The sequence below is a fragment of the Theropithecus gelada genome, chromosome 16 (genome assembly GCF_003255815.1).
Source record: "Theropithecus gelada isolate Dixy chromosome 16, Tgel_1.0, whole genome shotgun sequence".
Taxonomy (NCBI): Eukaryota; Metazoa; Chordata; class Mammalia; order Primates; family Cercopithecidae; genus Theropithecus; species Theropithecus gelada.
The window spans coordinates 56,450,313-56,468,587 of NC_037684.1; the positions used below are offsets into that span (position 1 = coordinate 56,450,313).

Here is an 18,275-nt window from a genome sequence, read left to right on the forward strand (position 1 = left end):
GTCAGGACGGAGCCGGGAACTCCCGAGGCACCAACTCTGCCGGGCTCGGGGTGCCCGGATCGCCCCTGACGGCCGCCGGCTGGCGAGGCGCGGGGGACCCAGAACCGGCCGGGCCGGGGCCTCCTTCACCGCTCCACGCCGGGGCTGCCGCGGGATGGGGCGCGGGATGGGGCGCGGGATGGGGCGCGGGATGGGGCGCGGGATGGGGCCCCGGCACCGCCTCGGGGGGTCGGCGGGGGCGGGCGCGGCTCGCGTCGGCCACTACAAGGGGATCTCGGGTTTCCACCCCGCCCCCGCCTCGCACCCCCTCGCGCCCCGGACTCCGCTCTCCAGGCCGGGCTCTTCCCTGCGGACCCCGCTCGCGGCCCGGCGCGCCCCCTCCTCCTGCAGCGCCCCCGCCCCGGCGCCCGCGCCCCCGATTCGCTGCTGACTCGGTGTCTGCGCGTCCGGCCGGGCGCCCCGGGAGGAGTTTCCGGCGCGGGGCGGGGCGGGGCGGGGCGGGGCGGCGGGTGGGCCCCACCCCCCGGTTGAGCCCGGCCGGGCGGACTCGGACTCGTCAACTTCAGAGGCGCGGCGGCGGCGGCGGGCGCGGACCAGGGCGCGCGGCTCCAGCGGCTCCGGCGGCTCCGGCGGCTCCAGCGGCTCCAGCGGCTCCAGCGGGCCGGGATGGGCGGGCGGCCGCGCGGAGGACTCGGGGGGGCGCGCGACGTGACCACCCGGACTCGAAGCCCGCCCGGCTCGCCGGCTCCGGGGTCTGCTCCGCGGGGCGCGGACGCGGGGCCGGGCGGCGGAGCCGGAGCCAGAGCATGCGGGGCGCGGCGCGGGCGGCCTGGGGGCGTGCGGGGCAGCTGTGGCCGCGACCCCCCGCCCCGGGCCCGCCCCCGCCGCCGCTCCTGCTGCTGCTCCTGCTCCCGGCCGTGCTGCTGGGCGGCGCGGGCGCGCAGTACTCCAGCGACCTGTGCAGCTGGAAGGGGAGGTGAGTGTGCGCGGCGCGACCCCGGCCCGGCCCCCTCCTCTCGCGTCCCCTCCCGTCCTGGGCCGGCCGAGCGTGCGGGGGCGCGGCCAGGGGCGAGCGCGGGGCAGAGGCTCCGGGGGCCGCTCTCCAGGCCCAGTCCGGTGCCCACCGTCCCCCGCCCCCGGTTCGAGAACAAAAGGGCCTGCGGCGTCCCGGTCCCTGGCCCGGAGGACGCCCGGGGCAGGCGCGCCTGCAGCGCGGCAGGGTCGGTCCCGGCTCCGCGCGTGTCCGAGCCTCGGGGGCCGCCGGTCCCGCGACCCCATCCCGGGGACAGGCGGGGGTCGGTGCTCGGGCCCTTCCTTGCAGGCTCCGGGAGTTGCGCGCCCCGAGGCCGCCCCGGGCCGGAGCGGGAAGGGGCGGCCGCGGGAGGGGGCGGCGGTGTCGGGGGACGGGCGCGGACCGCAGCGGGGGCCGCTTCTGTCTCGGGGAGCCGCGGGCGGGCACCTGTGAACCGGGCGGAGTGCGGCTCCGGCCGGGCCCCCCGCGCCTGCCCCGTGAAGGTCAGGCCGCCCTTGGCCGCGGCGCGCGCTGCGCTGGGCGACCCCCCCTCCGCCCACCCGCGGTGGCAGCCGAGGACTTTTTTTTTTAACTCGAGTGTGGCCGCCGAGAGCAGCGCCAGCCGCGAGTGCCCCTCGGGAGCCGCCGCTGCTCCCACGCGAATCCCAGGGCGGCCGAACCCGCCCTGCGCGAGCCTCGGAGTCGCCAGTTCCGGAGTTCGCAGCTGCGCGGGGACCCGAGTGACGCGCGCCTCCCGGAAAGCCGTGGCCGGGCCGGCCTGGGCCCGGGTCCCGCTTCCCCTCGGCCCGTCCCCCGCCCGCCGGCCGCCGAGTCACGCGGTTATTTCGAGCGAAGCTGTTTTCCGAGAAGGTCGGGGCAGAGCCGGTGCGGGGCGGGTGTCCGCGGGGCAGGCGCGGGTCTCCCCGGACCGCAGCCTCCGTTCTGGGTCTCTGCGAAGCCGCGGTCACCCCCCAGCGGAGCCTCCCGGGGAAGGGGAGCCGCGGTCACCCCCCAGCGGAGCCTCCCGGGGAAGGGGCGGGGCGCTGGGAGGGAGAGTCACCCCAGAGAGCCGTGGGCGGTGCCCGGCTGTCCCGGGAGCAGAAGCCGCCCGGCCGGGAGCGGGGATGCGGGAGCCGAGGTTGGGCCGCGGGCGGACGGAGGCCTGGGGGAGGGTCGGCCGGGAACGCTGGCGCCGGCGGAGCTGGCTGGGAGCCTCCGAGGCTGACAGCTCTTCTGGGGCCGCCCTGGCCCCCGCGTAGTGATTAAATTCCGGCTCGCTGCCTCTGCCGGGCGGTCAGTGCACCCCTAAACCGAGGCCTTGGGGCGTCTTGCTTCAGCGGACCGAAACCAGAAACGCAGCCCCCGCCGCCCAGGCTGAGTTTGTTGAGAAGGAGCCGGCAGCCTTTTCAGGGTGTCAGGGGACTGTGTGCCCCGTGGGAGGGGGCGTCTCCTGGGGCCCGGAGGGCGCGGTAGGGAGCCAAGGGTGGGTGGGAGGCCGCCCCTCCACCTCCAGGGGCGGGCGGCTCCTCCAGCCGGGTGATGGCAGCGGGACAGGAGTGTTTGCCCTCCAGGACCTGTGCACCCTCCGGTCTACCCGGAGACCCTCTTCGCCCCGTCGTTGCCAGCGTGCTCCTGGCCTCAGACTCCCCGGAGGGCCCCCCACCCCCACCTGCAGAGCCTGGCAGAGGGCAGCTGTGGGGGCTGCTGGAGCTGCAGGTGTGATCTGGAGGGGACACGGGGCCTGGCTGTGCTTCTGGGGCATAAGTGAGACTTTCTTTTGTTGTAATCACTGCCCCGTTGATCCCCACACTTCACAAATCAGTGACTCGCTGTCGAAACTGGAGTGCACCGGCCTGCCTGCGACCCTCCAGTGTTTGTGACTTTTTACCAGCTGTCCTGAAGAAGCACAGCGTGGAGCGAGCACTGGTGTGCTGGGTGGATTTTCATCCCCTGATAGCAGGACAGTTGCCCCTCATGACACTGGTGACGGCATTGACAGCCTCTGTTGCTGGGTTTTTCTTCTAAGCAATTAAGTAGGAGATGATGAAGCCTCTTTCCCTTTGGGGGAGGCAGGACCAGCGCCCTGTCTTTATCAGCCAGTGGCCATAAAGCTGGACCATGAACTTTCCCACTTGTGTCAGCCCAGGCATCGCAGGTGCGGTCACACCTGGTTTGTCTCTCATGCAAGGTGGGGAAAGGAAAGGTGACCTGCCAGTGGGTTCAAAGCCCTTCCTGACTTTCGTACAGGAGCCGGGCATTTTGTCCTGGTGACTCAGAGTTGTGGTGTGTGGGCTGGTGCCTCAGCAACACGCCAGTGCACCTGTACTGCCTCCTTCAGCGAGTCCCTTGATCCACTTGGGATTTGCCCTCCTTTCCACGAAGGTGCCCCACAAGCATGTCCACCTGGGTGGTAACCTTTGCTGACTATTAAAAATGCATCTGTTGAGTCTGTTTATCCAACATCAAATCAATCTTGCCAGTTTCCTAAAGTTGGACAGAACCACAGTTTTGTCTGCACGGTTTAGTTTTATCACAACAGAACTGCGTGTGTGTCACCTGCATCTCCTGTGAAAATCGCAAAATGCCCTCATCCATGACCATTGAATATGTCACATTTTTGCAATGCCACCAATTTTGCGTAAACAGACTCTGTTTCCAGGTTTGCTGAGGTGCTGGATATTTGGAGGTGAGAACTTTGAGGCGCTCGCTTTTCTGGTAGACCATGAGTCTTGGACTTCGTGCCGAGGTCTGCTGGGTCCCAGGCTGAAGGACGCGTCGTTTTACTTTTTTTTTTCAATCTACATGGGTCTTGTGCATCACATGCTACTGATTTTAATGTGAAAATTCCCATGTCACTGGCCTAGCTGGAGTCCCGTTGGTCTGGATGTTTCGCAAGAATGTGAGAAAAGAGGGCAGCAGGCCCTGCGCTGGGTGCAGACCCCTCTGAGTGGGCTGAGAAGACGTTAGGTGAAGGGTGAGGTAGCCGGGTGCCTTCTTTCTTCTGTGTCCACCTTCGTTTTGTCCTCGTCCTCTTTTTGCCCAGTGTCTTCTGAGTGGGTGGAGCCAGATGTGCCCACCAGATGCAGGTAGCATGTGCTAGGCCAGGATGGCCCCAAGGCTCAAGTTGGCCTCCCCCTGGGCAGAGGTGGGTTGGCTGCCTGTCCCCAGGAGGGTGCCCTCCGCCCCTGCTGATTTGTGGCTGTTCCCCTCCCCTGCTCGGATGAAGGCAGTACTGTCAGAGGTGACCAGAGCCCACTCCCTCGAGCTTCAGGACCCCCCGAGAGGAGGCAACGTGTCAGGACGGTGTATGTGGAGAGAGGGCTGAGGCTGGGTGCCTGAGCAGGGGCAGGAGGACAGTGGCCTCGATGCCAGAGTCGGGAGGGAGGGACACGACGATGAGGCTGCATAAGGAGAGAACTGAGTGTAGCCGAGTGTGTCAGCCACTCTCCACTGAGTCCAGTGTCCACACAGCACGATCATCATGCCCTTCCCCACGTATGTGTTAGATGAGCTTGCGTGAGCTTTATGGACTGTAATTTGTGAGTCTGTTCTGGGTGTGTGATCCTGGCAGCCGGTGCGGCGTGGCCACTCATGACCTAGGGCCTTGTGGGGGTGGGGAGAGGGTGAGGAGGAGTGCACCCCTCGACACCTCCCTCTGATGTGGCCTGCAGCCTATGAAAAGTGAGGTTTGGGGGCCGAGAGTGTGAGTCAGCAGCAGTAAATGCAAACCATATGTTACGCATTTTCTCTGCTGCCGAAAGGGTTTCTGGTGACTCGCTCAGGCCAGGGCTCTGGAAAGAGCATTGCTTATTTCACATAAAAATCCTAAGAATGTGGGTGAACCTGTCTGAGATCTGCTCAGAACCCAGTTTCATGTAATAAAACACTTAGTTGAAGTCACTGGGTTAGTTCCAGGCCCACTTGGTGGTTGTGATGTGACTGTTAGCCACGAGCTGGCATTTACATTAAAGTGTGGAGAAGAAGTGTAAGGTTTTTGATGTTTCAGTTTCTCGAAAATATAACTGTTTCTACTCAGGACCTGCCTCTCCAAGCACACTTCATTTTTTTCTATTTAGCGTTCATGGGGGTAAACTTAGCTTGCTACTCACACAGTAGTCCTCCACCCGAATCCTCACCCTGTGGAGGAAGTTCACCTCGCTTTTGTAGTGAATCTTGCTTTAACGATAGCTTATTTTTACACACACTGTCGGCAGTGCAGGGTCTTCAGGCTTGCAGAAAACGGTCAAATCATTACTTTGAAAAATGTACAAACATCTATGCTTAATTAGGTGCTAAAAACAAAACTCATCTAGTATCTCCTTCCCCCCAAACTGCCAACCCTCTGGATTAATTTAAAAGCTGCTCTCTGGGCAGGTTGCATCCCAGGGTTCCTCCTTCACGCACCTCTAGCGTGGGGTCCCACCGTCACTTTACCTCTAGCGTCCCAGCCCTCGTGGTCATCTGGAACCAGAGTTGGTACACAGGGCCTGCTGGTGTTTCCATGATACTCTGTGATATTCCGGAGGAATCCATCCCTTCCTTCGGGCTCCCTCCCACTGCCCCGGCACCTCCAGCCACCCTGATTCAGGAACACTGCAGAGATTGGTGTTTGACACTATGGCAGCAGAGGCACAGACTCTTGAGTGTTGGAGGGTGTCTGGAGAGCCTGGGGGCCAGCACCACCTGCATTCCTGGGAGCTCGGCCCCACCGTGGCTCTTGGTGCAGATGCACTGGAAGGAACCGGGTGGGGCCCCTGTGCCGAAGGGCGGAGATGGCGCCGGCCTGCCTCACGGGCAGGGGTCCGTATGGCACCTGTGGCTGGCAGCGGGTGGGTCCGTGAGCCGCCATCATTTTGAGAGGTGTCATCCTTACTGGTTGTCTGTGGGTGTGGGTGGGGTGTGTGCTGGGGGCAGGAGCCTCAGCTCCGGGCCTGGCTGACGTGTCTGTCCTCTGCAGTGGGCTGACGCACGAGACGCACAGGAAGGAGGTGGAGCAGGTGTATCTGCGCTGCGCGGCGGGCGCTGTGGAGTGGATGTACCCGACAGGTGCTCTCATCGTTAACCTGCGGCCCAACACCTTCTCGCCTGCCCGGCACCTGACTGTGTGCATCAAGCCCTTCAGGGACTCCTCGGGGGCCAATATTTATTTGGAAAAAACTGGAGAACTGAGACTGCTGGTACCGGACGGGGATGGCAGGCCCGGCCGGGTGCAGTGCTTTGGCCTGGAGCAGGGCGGCCTGTTCGTGGAGGCCACGCCGCAGCAGGATATCGGCCGGAGGACCACGGGCTTCCAGTATGAGCTGATTAGGAGGCACAGGGCGTCAGACCTGCACGAGCTGTCTGGTGAGTGTCCTGCCCGGGTCGGGGGTGGTGGGCTGGCGCAGGCTCCCCTGTCCGGGGTGGCAGGCCTTGTCATTGTGGGGCTGTGATCTGACAGGTGTCTCTGATTTCTTCCTGCCCCCTCGTCTGCTCAGCCTTGGTGAAAACCCTCCTGTGTCTGTGCTTCGGACATGACGTTTTACCCAAAGAACCCCACGGGCGACTGGGGTTTGGGGGCACTGGCGCCCGCAGAGGGGCCCTCCTAGGGGTGTGACATGGTGTGGGGGGTGCGGGACGGCCAAGCTAAACCATCTTTGAGATGCAGCCTTTCCCACTAAAACCACCTTTGAAAAGACTGGCCCATCTGGGTTAGTGTTCTGGGCGGCATGGCCTTGGCGAAGCGGGGCCTGTCTCCCGGGAGGTGTGTCTGGGGAGCATGGCGAGCGTCCCCCTGTGGGCGGCTGGGCCATTGCTGGGTCAGACACGCCCCTGTGCTTGTGGATGGTGAAGTGCCTTTGAAACGGGTGCTTTTGTCATTCAAACTGCCCTGGGAATTGGCTGGGTGTTTCTGGTGTCGGCTAAAGACCCTGAAACGTCAATTTTTGGGTGGGAGCTGAGACTGACTCAGCCTGGAGCGGTGCTCAGCTGTGATGCCCAGAACTTGGGGCCACCCCCGTCCCCAACGGGTCTTGTGGGTACGATAAGCAGACAGCTTCCCTGTGTGGCCAGAAGGGAGTGGAGTTGTCACGTGGCGTCTGTGGACGCCTGTGCTTGGGGGACAGGTCCTTTGTGGAGGGCTGTGTTGGTCTCTAGAAAATTCTGAGGGTAGACACCAGGAGGCATGAGGTCCCGGGAGGCACCTGTGGGCTGTGTGACCTCCATGGTCTGTGTGGCCTCGGCCTCAGGTGTGCAGACTTTTATCCTGAACGGGAGCCCACGTTTTTGTGTTCTATGTTCTTGGCCTAGATCAGTTTTCCGTCTCTCTCTGAAATCTCTCCCAAATGGACTGGTCATTTACAGAGTGAGCGTAGGGCCGTCTGCCTGGAATCCTGACTGGCCCATGAGCTCTGACTGCCGCTTGGGCCTCAGCACCCGCAGGGCTGGACGCTGGTGCAAACTCAGCTGTGCTGTGGTTGGTTGCACGCTGGATAAAACTTCAACCACAGCGGCCTTTATCTTGGTCACCAACAGTTATGGTGGGTGGGGGATCTGGGGGAGGGGGCACCAGCCTTGCTCTGGGGGTCCTGGAGAGAAACTCACAATGAGACAAAACCTAGAGAAACCCAAGCACCAAGTTCAGTCTTTCTAACCGGAGGTAAAGGTGCCAGGCCAGATATTAGTGACTTGCTAACATTCTTTCTGCTGATTGAAGTGATGATTGGTTTTGAAGACGTTGGGCTGCAGGTCACGTGCTCTGTGGCCTGAGCTTTGTTCTGCTTCTGAGTGAGATTCTTAAAGAGGCTGCAGCACAGTCAGTCCCTGCCATGCACACCTGGACGTCCACACAGCACAGGCCCAATTTCGACACTTCCAGTGGAAATCAATGGTTCTGCGTGTCGGCTGGGGTGACCCTTACGGAGCCTGTGAGCTCTCCTTTGGGAACAGAGACTGTCTCTCCTGCCTCTGGGGGTGGGGTCCGAGGCCTCCAGGCCCTGTGTAGGCTGGGGCGGTGGGTGGGTTTGGGAGAGGCACAGGAGGGTCGGGGCTGAGCTGCCTTGGGGTCCTGTGGGGTCGCAGGGAGGCAGCGGCCTCTTGTGAGGAGTGACTTGAGCCCCGAGGGACCAGAGCAGGCATTTGGCCATGGGTCCTCGCTCGCCCTCGTGTGCCTCCTGGGCCTGTGGGGTCCTGCGCAGGACTGTGGCCCAGTACATGTCAGGCTGGCTTGGGGGTCCCAGAACTTTGCTGTGTCCTGTGAGGCAGGTGCTGGGGTTTCCTTGTTCACACCTGGTGACCCTGTGGCACTTGCTTAAACCGAGCCTGAGGTGATTTCCAGGGCTCTGTGCCTGATGGGTTATCTATCTGAGGAAGCAGACGTGCAGGGACCATCGGAACTGAGGACAGGGGCCCAGACTCGGAGGTTCACCGGGGGCCCCGGAGCTGGGACCCACCCGACGCCTGGCGTCTCCACGGGAACAGGCACAGGTGCAGGGCCCCTCCCTGGGCTGAGCACCTCCAGGGCCCTCACGAGAGGCCTCTCCTATCCTGATGGGGTCGAGGGGCAGGAGGGATCCGAGGAGGTTGATGCATCGCCTGTCCCCAGGGTATTCGCCTTTCATCAGGGGACGGGGGCCCCTAAGCCCTTAATGCCGCAGGAATGGGTACATAATGTGGAATGTCGGTGCCGGCCATCTGGCAGCAGTGACGCTGTCCCCTGGGCGAGGCCGGCTCCCCAGCTCTGTCCAGCCAGCGCCGCGGTTTCCCTTGTCTCCCGTTCCTGCTCTTGCTGCAGCTGCGAGAGCCGATGGAGGCTGAGCCGCGCAGCGCCAGCCCCGCTGAGCCTGAGGTGTGCCTATGCCTTTCCTATGCCTTTGGCCTGGCGTGGGCGACCCGCCGAGAGGTGGACGAGCTCATCTGTGAGTCAGATGGTCCAGTTTGGGCTGATTGACGAGAACAGAGGCTGCATGGGCTGGAAAGCCGGACAAGAGATGGGGTGTGAGCCCCGTCCCCTGCCCAGCCAGGAGGAAACCCGCTGCTCTGGTGGTTCTTGTAGGCGTGATCGTGGCACCTTCGTGCTCCGTAATCGGCTTCCTTGAATAAACGCGGCACTGATAACCTGGAGTTGGCCAGAACACAGGGGCAGGCTGTTCCTGCAGGGGCACAGACGGGGCCAGGAGGGAGGGGACCCGGCCCCAGGACCTTGGGATTTGGTTACCTGTGGGCAGGACCTCCCAGCCCTGCACTGGCCGCTTCCGCAGGCAACACGGACGCCTTCCTTGGATGCTGAGGAAACCCTGCAGGATGGGAGGCGCAGAGAGTGGACAGGTGCAACTCCAGGCCGTGCCCAGACCTGTGCCCAGCAGACCTGGCTGAGGCTGTGTGGGGCTGCTGTTCCCAGGCCAGTGCATCCGGGAAACGGGCACCGCTCAGTGGCTTGGGGAATGTGGGTGGGGGCTCTGTCTGGTTCTGGGGAACACAGACCCTAGGCAGTCCAGGCAGGTCCCAGGATTCCAGTCTGTCCTTCACCTTCTCCTAGGGCCATGTGTCAGGTGCTCCTGGGTTGGTCACGTCTTCTTGGAGCTTGGGGTGCAGGCCCCAGTGAGCAGGTGCCCAGGGCCGGGCAGCAGCATCGTGGACACAGACAGTGGGAGGGGAGGGGACGCTGCTTTGATGCTGCTCGTGAACACACGGTGCCATCCCTGGCTCTCCGGGACGCCGGAGTCCTGCAGCGTCCCAGGGGCCTCAACGCCCCCTCCCTTTACAGTCCTGCCCCTGGCTGAGCCCGTAGGTGAATGACCAGCTTGGCGGGCACAGGGTCCCTGCCGATGAGCCCCCTCCAGGAGCCTCAGAGTTTGGAGAAGTCCTTGATGGTGGGAGGGATGGGTGGAAAAGTGTGGAAGATAATTCTCATTATTTCCTGGAGGCAGAGGAGAGGGGCTGATTTTTTTCCAAGGCGTCCCATCTCTCGTCCATCTTTGGCTTCCTGCTTGGTGGCTTCTCTCCAGCCACTATAATTTTCATTTTAACCATCTCCGGGCTTGTGGAGAGGAAGGGCGTGGCCCCTGCCAGCTTCCTCACCAGGAAGAGGGAGGGAGAAAGAGAGGGAGGCGGGGAAGGGCAGGGCCGTGGGGCCAACACCCCCGGGGCCCCCCAGCAATGGACTGCAGCCTGGAGTGCGACCTCGCTGCGACGGTGACAATGGCAGCCTTGGGAGCTCGGCCTTGGGTCCTCGAGCCCACGGGAGCCCACCCTCCACCCCTACCCACTGCTCCCTGTTCTTGGCTCCTGTGAAAGCACCTTGTCCCCGTCACCAGCTCCTCTGAAAGCAGCGTGTCCCCGCCTTCCCCCGTCACCAGCTGCGTGGGAGACCCGGCAGTCCTGGCCACAGAGGTTTCCCGTCAGAACTATGTGAGTCCCTCTGGCTGTCCTTACCTGGGCAGTCCTGCCGGACCGGTCGGTGTCTGTCGTTCTCAGCCTCTCCTCAGAACCAGCCCGTCCTGCTTTTACCTACGGCACCACCTCTCCACTTACACCTGCTGTCCAACCTAAGTCCCCACAGCAGCTTCCCCAACCCCCCCGTGCTGGTGCCTCCCACCCTGTTCATGCCAGCTCCTGAGTGACCGTCCTGAGATGTCCACACCCCAGCCCTCCCCTCCAACGAGGAGGGACCAGGATTCCAACCCTTTGCCGACCCTCCCCGCCGCCTGGAAGCTAGATGTGATGTGTCCGTGACCAGCGCATTCTGCAGCCTTTATGAGCCTGGCTCCTGTTAATAATTGTCTCCAGATCGTCTCCTGGAGTCCACCCTGTGTTCTCCGTGAAGGCGACCTCGGCTTTGTAAAGCTCAGAATCAGAACAGGGAGGTCTCCAGGGTGCTTGTTACTAGCTCAGCTGTCGATGAGTCGTCTCCAGAGGCTTTCAGCAGGCGAGGCTGCAGGTGCTGACTGCCCCCGGGCCCCACACCCCCGCTGTTGGCCGGATGAGTCAGGGCGGGATACGCAGGGCACGTGAGGGCAGCGTCTCCATCCTTCCCCTCAGCCGTCCGCTGAGGTCGTGGGGCCGTGACTCACAGACGGTGATGAGCTACGGCTTGGATACGCTCGCACGCCCAGGCCCCGGGGTGGGACGTGTACGGCTGGGCCTGTGGGCTCCCCTGCCCCAGAGTGGGAGACACACACACACCCCCTGCCCCAGGGTGGGAGCCACACACAGACCCCCTGCCCCAGGGTGGGAGCCACACACACAGACCCCCCGCCCCAGAGTGGGAGACACACACACACCCCCTGCCCCAGGGTGGGAGCCACACACAGACCCCCGCCCCAGGGTGGGAGATACACAGACCCCCTGCCCCAGGGTGGGAGATACACACACAGACCCCCGCCCCAGGGTGGGACCCACACACAGACCCGCCACCCCAGGGTGGGAGATACACACACACACCCCCTGCCCCAGGGTGGGAGCCACACACACAGACCCCCGCCCCAGGGTGGGAGCCACACACAGACCCCCCGCCCCAGGGTGGGAGATACACAGACCCCCTGCCCCAGGGTGGGAGATACACACACAGACCCCCGCCCCAGGGTGGGAGACACACACAGACCCCCTGCCCCAGGGTGGGAGATACACAGACCCCCCGCCCCAGGGTGGGACCCACACACAGACCCCCCGCCCCAGGGTGGGAGATACACACACAGACCCCCTGCCCCAGGGTGGGAGACACACAGACCCGCCACCCCAGGGTGGGAGCCACACACAGACCCCCCGCCCCAGGGTGGGAGATACACACACACACCCCCTGCCCCAGGGTGGGAGATACACACACAGACCCCCCACCCCAGGGTGGGAGATACACACAGACCCCCCGCCCCAGGGTGGGAGATACACACACAGACCCCCTGCCCCAGGGTGGGACCCACACACAGACCCCCCGCCCCAGGGTGGGAGCCACACACACAGACCCCCTGCCCCAGGGTGGGAGATACACAGACCCCCACCCCAGGGTGGGAGATACACACACAGACCCCCTGCCCCAGGGTGGGAGATACACACACAGACCCCCTGCCCCAGGGTGGGAGATACACACACAGACCCCCCGCCCCAGGGTGGGAGATACACACACAGACCCCCCGCCCCAGGGTGGGACCCACACACAGACCCCCCACCCCAGGGTGGGACCCACACACAGACCCCCCACCCCAGGGTGGGACACACACACACCCAACTGCGTTGCTGACTGTGAGGATGGGCTTTGGGCACCTCCTGCCTCCTGCCCTTGCAGGACCACTTGGCCCAGCCCAGCTGCTATGGCTGCCCAGCCGTAGGGTGCTGCTCAGTGAGGGGACCCTCTTGTGGGCTGTGGTCACCAGGCTTCTGTTGTTGACCAGCTCTCTCTCAACCGAGGCCACCCTCAGTCACATGAGTTGCCCTGGGCTGGGACCTCTGGCCCTGTGGCCACTGGGCAGGTGCTGGCCGGGGTGCAGTCTCACCTGTGAAGGATAAAAATGCTGCCTGAAATTTGAGTCCCCCCAGCACTGTCCTGGCCCTCCCTGGCCTCTGTCCAGCACGCGCCTGCATCAGGCCCACCATGGTCTGCAGGCCCCCAGCCGGCGAGTGGGATGGGGGTCCACATAGGTGAACCAAGTATCAAGGGTGGGCCACACCCCGGGGTCCCCATAGGAGAGCCCACTGGGCAGCTTCCAGCTTGCGGGTCAGGAGGCCCCAGTGGTGGGGGCTGCAGTGTGAGTCTGTACGAAGCAGCAGGAGGGGGATTTGGCCAGAAGCTCCCGTTCTGCAGGGTTGCTGGGATGGCGGAGGTGCCCCCAGTGCCAGGCTGGACCGGCCTCGAGGTGCCCCCAGTGCCAGGCTAGACCAGCCTTCAGGTACCCCCCAGTGCCAGGCTGGACCGGCCTCAAGGTGCCCCCAGTGCCAGGCTGGACCAGCCTTCAGGTACCCTCAGTGCTAGGCTGGAGCGGCCCCGAGGTGACCCCAGTTCCAGGCTGGTCCGGCCTCAAGGTGCCCCCAGTGCCAGGCTGAGCGGCCTCGAGGGGCCCTCAGTGCCAGGCTGGTCCAGCCTCGAGGTGCCCCCAGTGCCAGGCTGGTCCGGCCTCAAGGAGCCCCCAGTGCCAGGCTGGAGCGGCCTCGAGGTGCCCCCAGTGCCAGGCTGGAGCGGCCTAGAGGTGCCCCCAGTGCCAGACTGGACCAGCCTTCAGGTACCCCCCAGTGCCAGGCTGGACCAGCCTCGAGGTGCCCCCAGTGCCAGGCTGGACCAGCCTTCAGGTACCCCCAGTTCCAGGCTGGTCCGGCCTCGAGGTGCCCCCAGTTCCAGGCTGGTCCGGCCTCGAGGTGCCCCCAGTGCCAGGCTGGTCCGGCCTCGAGGTGCCCCCAGTGCCAGGCTGGACCGGCCTTGAGGCACCCAGCAGTCTGTGCTTGCTCTGCAGCTTCTTTTTCCTGATAACTTAATGGAAGCAAATGCAGGAGGAGGTGGGTGGGCCGGTGAGTCAGGCACTGAGCCCGGCTGGGAGGCGCCCTCACCCCTGCCTGGCCTTGTCTCTGGGTCCCTCCTACCTCCACCCTGAGGGGCCCACAGACACCTGTGCTTGCCCAGGGCACTGCAGACTCCAGGGTCTCCATTGACCACATGTGCAGGCCCTGAGGGTCCATGCAAGTTCCTGACCCCAGATGGCCTCTCCGAGCAGCTGTCCCCACCTCGGCCAAGGTGCCAGGTATGTGTGCTGCCCTGTCCCCCGGGGCCGCCAGTCACCAGCAGCCAGCTCGGACCCACGCTCATCAGGCAGGTGAGAGCTCAGCTCACTTCAGTCCAGCAAGGACAGCCGGCCAGGGGTGCAGACGGCGTTAGCTTCTTCCAGGGCCGGCGAACCCCACGTCAAGGCTGTCCCAGCTCTTGGCCAGGGACGTTTCAGAGCCTTCAGAAGGTGAAACGGCACCGGGGAAACCAGCGTCATTGAGATTTCACATTTCAAAGCTTCTGTTGAGTTAGCAGACTTGGGGCCAAAACCTAGAGGCTCAGAACAGGTGCGGTGAGGCCTTGAAACCTGCAATAAGAGCAAATAATAAAACCACGTTTCCCAAGTCCGTCCCGGGTGTGGGGACGCGCGGTGCAGGTTTCTGTTTCACAGTGGCCCGCCCGTCTGAGAAACTGGGGCGAAGGGCAGGGCGAGGGCTGGGCCCCGGGAGAAGCTCGTCGAGAAAGCCTGGTTTGGCTGGTGCGGGAGCTCGTTCTGAGAAGCCTCCGTGCTTCCTGCATTCTCTGGGGGAGGCCGGGCCCTGCAGGCTTCAGGGGCTTCAGAGGGGGTTCTGTGAGCAGGGCTTGGCTCGAGAGCTGTTGGGGGGTGTGTCTCATCCCACGGCCAGGTGGCGTCCGGAGAAGGGGCTGAGCCCATGGCCCCGACTGGATCTCTGCCCTGCGGGGTGAGGCCCCACGTCGGTGGCAGGCGGACGCGTCGCTGCCTGCTCAGGGATCCCCTTCCTGGAGTCTCAGCACTGCTGGCCCTTCTAGCCGCATGGGGGGTCCTGCAGGATGTGACCCTCCTTTCAGGTGCCGCTGCCGTCGTGGCCCAGGGAAGTGGGCGGCACAGCTGTGGGGAGTGTCTGCCCTTTGAGAGAGCTGGAAAGTGCGGGTGGTCCCGGCATCATGAGCCGTGGAGGTGGGTTGGGGGTGACTCCGGCGAGTGAGGGTGGCCCCGGCGTTGGCATCGTGGGCTGTGGAGGTGGGTTGGGGGTGACTCTGGGAAGTGAGGATGGTCCTGGGTCCTGGCGTTGGCATCGTGGGCCGTGGAGGTGGGTTGGGGGTGACTGTTGTCCCGTGGGTTCGGTTCAGCCCCAGGCTGGGGGTGACTCTCATCCCGTGGGTTCAGTTCAGCCCCGGGCTGGGGGTGACTCTCGTCCCGTGGGTTCGGTTCAGCCCCGGGCTGGGGGTGACTCTCGTCCCGTGGGTTCGGTTCAGCCCCGGGTGGGCTTTGCATTTGCGTCAGGCATGAGTGTGATTTCTGAGTCCGGCTCAGCTGCACTGAGGAGGTAAGTGGGGAAACAGCACAAAGACCCCTCCCCACGAAGGCCCTGGGACGTGGCCGGACTGAGGGTGTTGCTGTCAGGGCACGTGCCCATCATGGCCGAGTTGCAGGTGCCTTTGGTCCAGGTGGGGCTGAGGGGTCCCCTGGGTGAGACCCTGGCGTGGCCGAGGTTGTGTTTTCTGTCTCCTGCTCTGCTGGCCCCTCCAGCACGTGCCGCCGACTCACCTCGGAAGTGGCGTTGGCCAAGAGGTGCCTTGACGTGGACACCTCCCTGACTTGGCTTTGCTGAGTGTGACGCTCTTTTGACTGTGGTGGGTGGCATCCCAGAGCCTGCCCCATCCAGGCTGCTTCCTGACTCTGCCTTTCTTCCCCAGCCCCGTGCCGTCCCTGCAGTGACACCGAGGTGCTCCTAGCCGTCTGCACCAGCGACTTCGGTGAGTGCTTGGTAGCTTCAACCTCCTGTGAGCCTGGTTCCTGCCACGTGGAGCTGTTCGGGCCCAGGGGTCCCCCTTCAGGGCCCAGGACAGCCTTCCGGCACTGCGTGGACCCTGCTGGAGGGTTACACGCCGCGGAAGCCCTGGGCTTGGCCCTCCACCAGCCCTGGGGACAGGGACTCCACCGCCCACACTTGGAGGGAACCGGGGGTTGTTTTAGGTGACCGTCAAGCATTTTCCCATTTTGTAAATGAGATCATTGCTCTTCGAGGGGACTCTTGAAGTCCACTGTTTCCCAGCAGCTTGTCTTGCTGAAGTGCTTTGTAAACAGCATTTTATCAGCAGCCCAGAGCAACCTTGGCGTTGGACACTCCCCGCCCCCTACCAGAGTTCACGCTGTTCCATGCCTAAGGCTCCCGGTGGCTCTGCGGCTCTGCAGGGGGAGCTTTGGGGTCCCAGGACTGCAGCCCCTTTGCTTGTGGTGTTTGCACAGACACTCTCTGGGAAAGGTTTGGCCTCCCGTGTGGTGCCGTGGAAGCCGTGTCCACTCTGTACTCCACCTCCAAGCTCAAGGACGGGCCCCTTCTCACTGCTTTCCTGATCCCTGGCATGGAATCGGGGCCTGGCAGGGGTCTCCAAGTGCGGCCCTAAGGCTGCCCCCATGCCCACCCTCTCCTCTGAGCGGCACCGGGTCTGTCTGATCAGGACACAGAACTGCAGGGGCGCCCTGTGTGTCAGCTGTTCTGACTTGAAAAGCATCTGATACACACCGCGGTGTTTGTTCTGTTTTCCCACTTACGTGTCTGGCCCTTGGTAGAGAGAGCACCTGTTCTCTGACAAAGTCTAACTATCTGGGACACCCCTTGGCAGCTTCCTGCTGTTACCTTGTACTTTTCTGTGGGAATTTCCACGCTAGATGGCAGAGTCAGGGGTCAGCTACCCGTTCCAGTGCCCGACGGTGCGGGGGGCCAGGGGAGGGGCGGTGGCCTTGCCGTATGCCTGCTCACTGCCTGTCTCCATCTCCTTTCCCGCACAGCCGTTCGAGGCTCCATCCAGGAAGTCACCCACGAGCCCGAGCGGCAGGACTCAGCCATCCACCTGCGCGTGAGCAGACTCTATCGGCAGAAAAGCAGGGTCTTCGAGCCGGTGCCCGAGGGCGACGGCCACTGGCAGGGGCGTGTCAGGACGCTGCTGGAGTGTGGCGTGCGGCCAGGGCATGGCGACTTTCTCTTTACCGGCCACATGCACTTTGGGGAGGCGCGGCTCGGCTGTGCCCCACGCTTCAAAGACTTCCAGAGGATGTACAGGGACGCCCAGGAGAGGGGACTGAACCCGTGCGAGGTTGGCATGGACTGACCCTGGGGGTCCTTGGGGCGCTGCCCTCCCTCTCCTGATGAGTCACGTGCTGCGGTGGGTGCTGCGGTCCCGGTGGGGCCGTGCAGTGGGGGCCGCCCGCTGGGGGCCGCGTGCCTGGGGCCCAGGCCTGACCCTGGTGCCCAAGCTGTGGACGTTCTCGCCACACTCAACCCCATGAGCTCCCAGCCAAGGACGCCCTGGCCAATTGGAAATGCTGTAAAATGCAAACTAAGTTATTATATTTTTTTGGTAAAAAAGAAATGTCCATAGGAAACCAACTCCTGTGTCTTAAAATGCCTCGGTGTGCCGTTTGATACTGTCCTCTAAAGACGTTTTGAGTCACGGCGTCTGGCCTGGTGTTGGGGGAAGCGCTGGCCATGGGGCACAGCGGACGTGTGAAAAGGTGCCATTCAGAGTTGTTATTCTCACGACAGAAGTTTATGGAGCCAAATAATATGTTTTTTATTTTCATTTTATTTTTAAAGAATGAGCTTGGCCAGCTGTAGTCCTTTTCGGACTCTGCTAGTTGTTTCCATTCCAGAGAATAAAGACCAGGATCCGACCAGCTAGGAGCCAGTCTATCTTTCGCCAGGTTCGGTGCCCACGGCCCTTGTTCAGGGCCACGCTAGACATACCCCACGGGCGTCCACTGCCTCGGCAGACGCGCCTTGCTCCTCCCGGCCACTGTCCGTCAGCGCCTGCTGCTGCATTTCCATTAATTCAGGTCCTGCCCTGTGGCCCCAGCCTCCCCAAAGTGCAGGAGCCCACAGCAAGTCTCTGGATGCCCAGGAGCTGGTCTGAACCTAAGTTGGTGACGCCATGTCCCCAAAGGATGCGGCTACCAGAACAAATCACCACCAACTGCAGGCTGAGACAGCCTCGTTCTCTGAGTTCCTGAGGCCACAATCCAAAGTCATGGTGTGGGCAGAGCCTCTCCCTCCAGGGGCTCCAAGGAGGACCCTTCACCTTCTCAGCCGGGGAGGACCCTTCACCTTCTCCTCCGCCGGGGAGGGCCCTTCACCTTCTCAGCCGGGGGAGGGCCCTTCACCTTCTCCTCAGCTGGGGAGGGCCCTTCACCTTCTCAGCCGGGGAGGGCCCTTCACCTTCTCAGCCGGGGAGGACCCTTCACCTTCTCCGGTGTGCACTGGCTCAGGAGTGTGCCAGCTCAGGTGTGCACTGGCTCAGGAGTGTGCCAGCTCAGGTGTGCACCGGCTCAGGAGTGTACTGACTCAGATCTGAGCCAGCACATGTCTACAGGCTCCCACAGGTCACAACAAGAAGCAGGTGCTTCTGGGTGAGGACCTGAAGCAGCAAGGCTGGGGCTGGGCCAGGTCCCACTGTGGCTGGTGGACAGCCCACCTTTGCCAACAGGGTGCCACAGCACAGGTGCCCAGCCCACAGTGGGGAGGCAGAGAACCTGCTCCCGGAACCTGGGTTTTCTGGGCCGGCTCCAGGGGTGTTGACTGA

General features: G+C 63.5%; 1 protein-coding gene across 2 annotated transcripts; it reads left to right on the forward strand.

The window, feature by feature from the left end:
- The first annotated feature begins 637 nt into the window (after positions 1-637).
- METRNL (meteorin like, glial cell differentiation regulator) lies at positions 638-17,373 on the forward strand. 2 transcript variants are annotated; one of them, XM_025363559.1, is made up of 4 exons: positions 638-976; positions 5,970-6,355; positions 15,393-15,452; positions 16,489-17,373. In XM_025363559.1, the coding sequence occupies exons 1-4, from the start codon at positions 807-809 to the stop codon at positions 16,806-16,808; spliced, it is 936 nt and encodes a 311-aa protein (XP_025219344.1). In that variant the 5' UTR covers positions 638-806; the 3' UTR covers positions 16,809-17,373. The 2 variants fall into 2 exon arrangements, with proteins under 2 accessions (XP_025219344.1, XP_025219345.1); XM_025363560.1 differs by lacking the exon at positions 638-976 and adding an exon at positions 1,196-1,220.
- Positions 17,374-18,275: the final 902 nt, after the last annotated feature.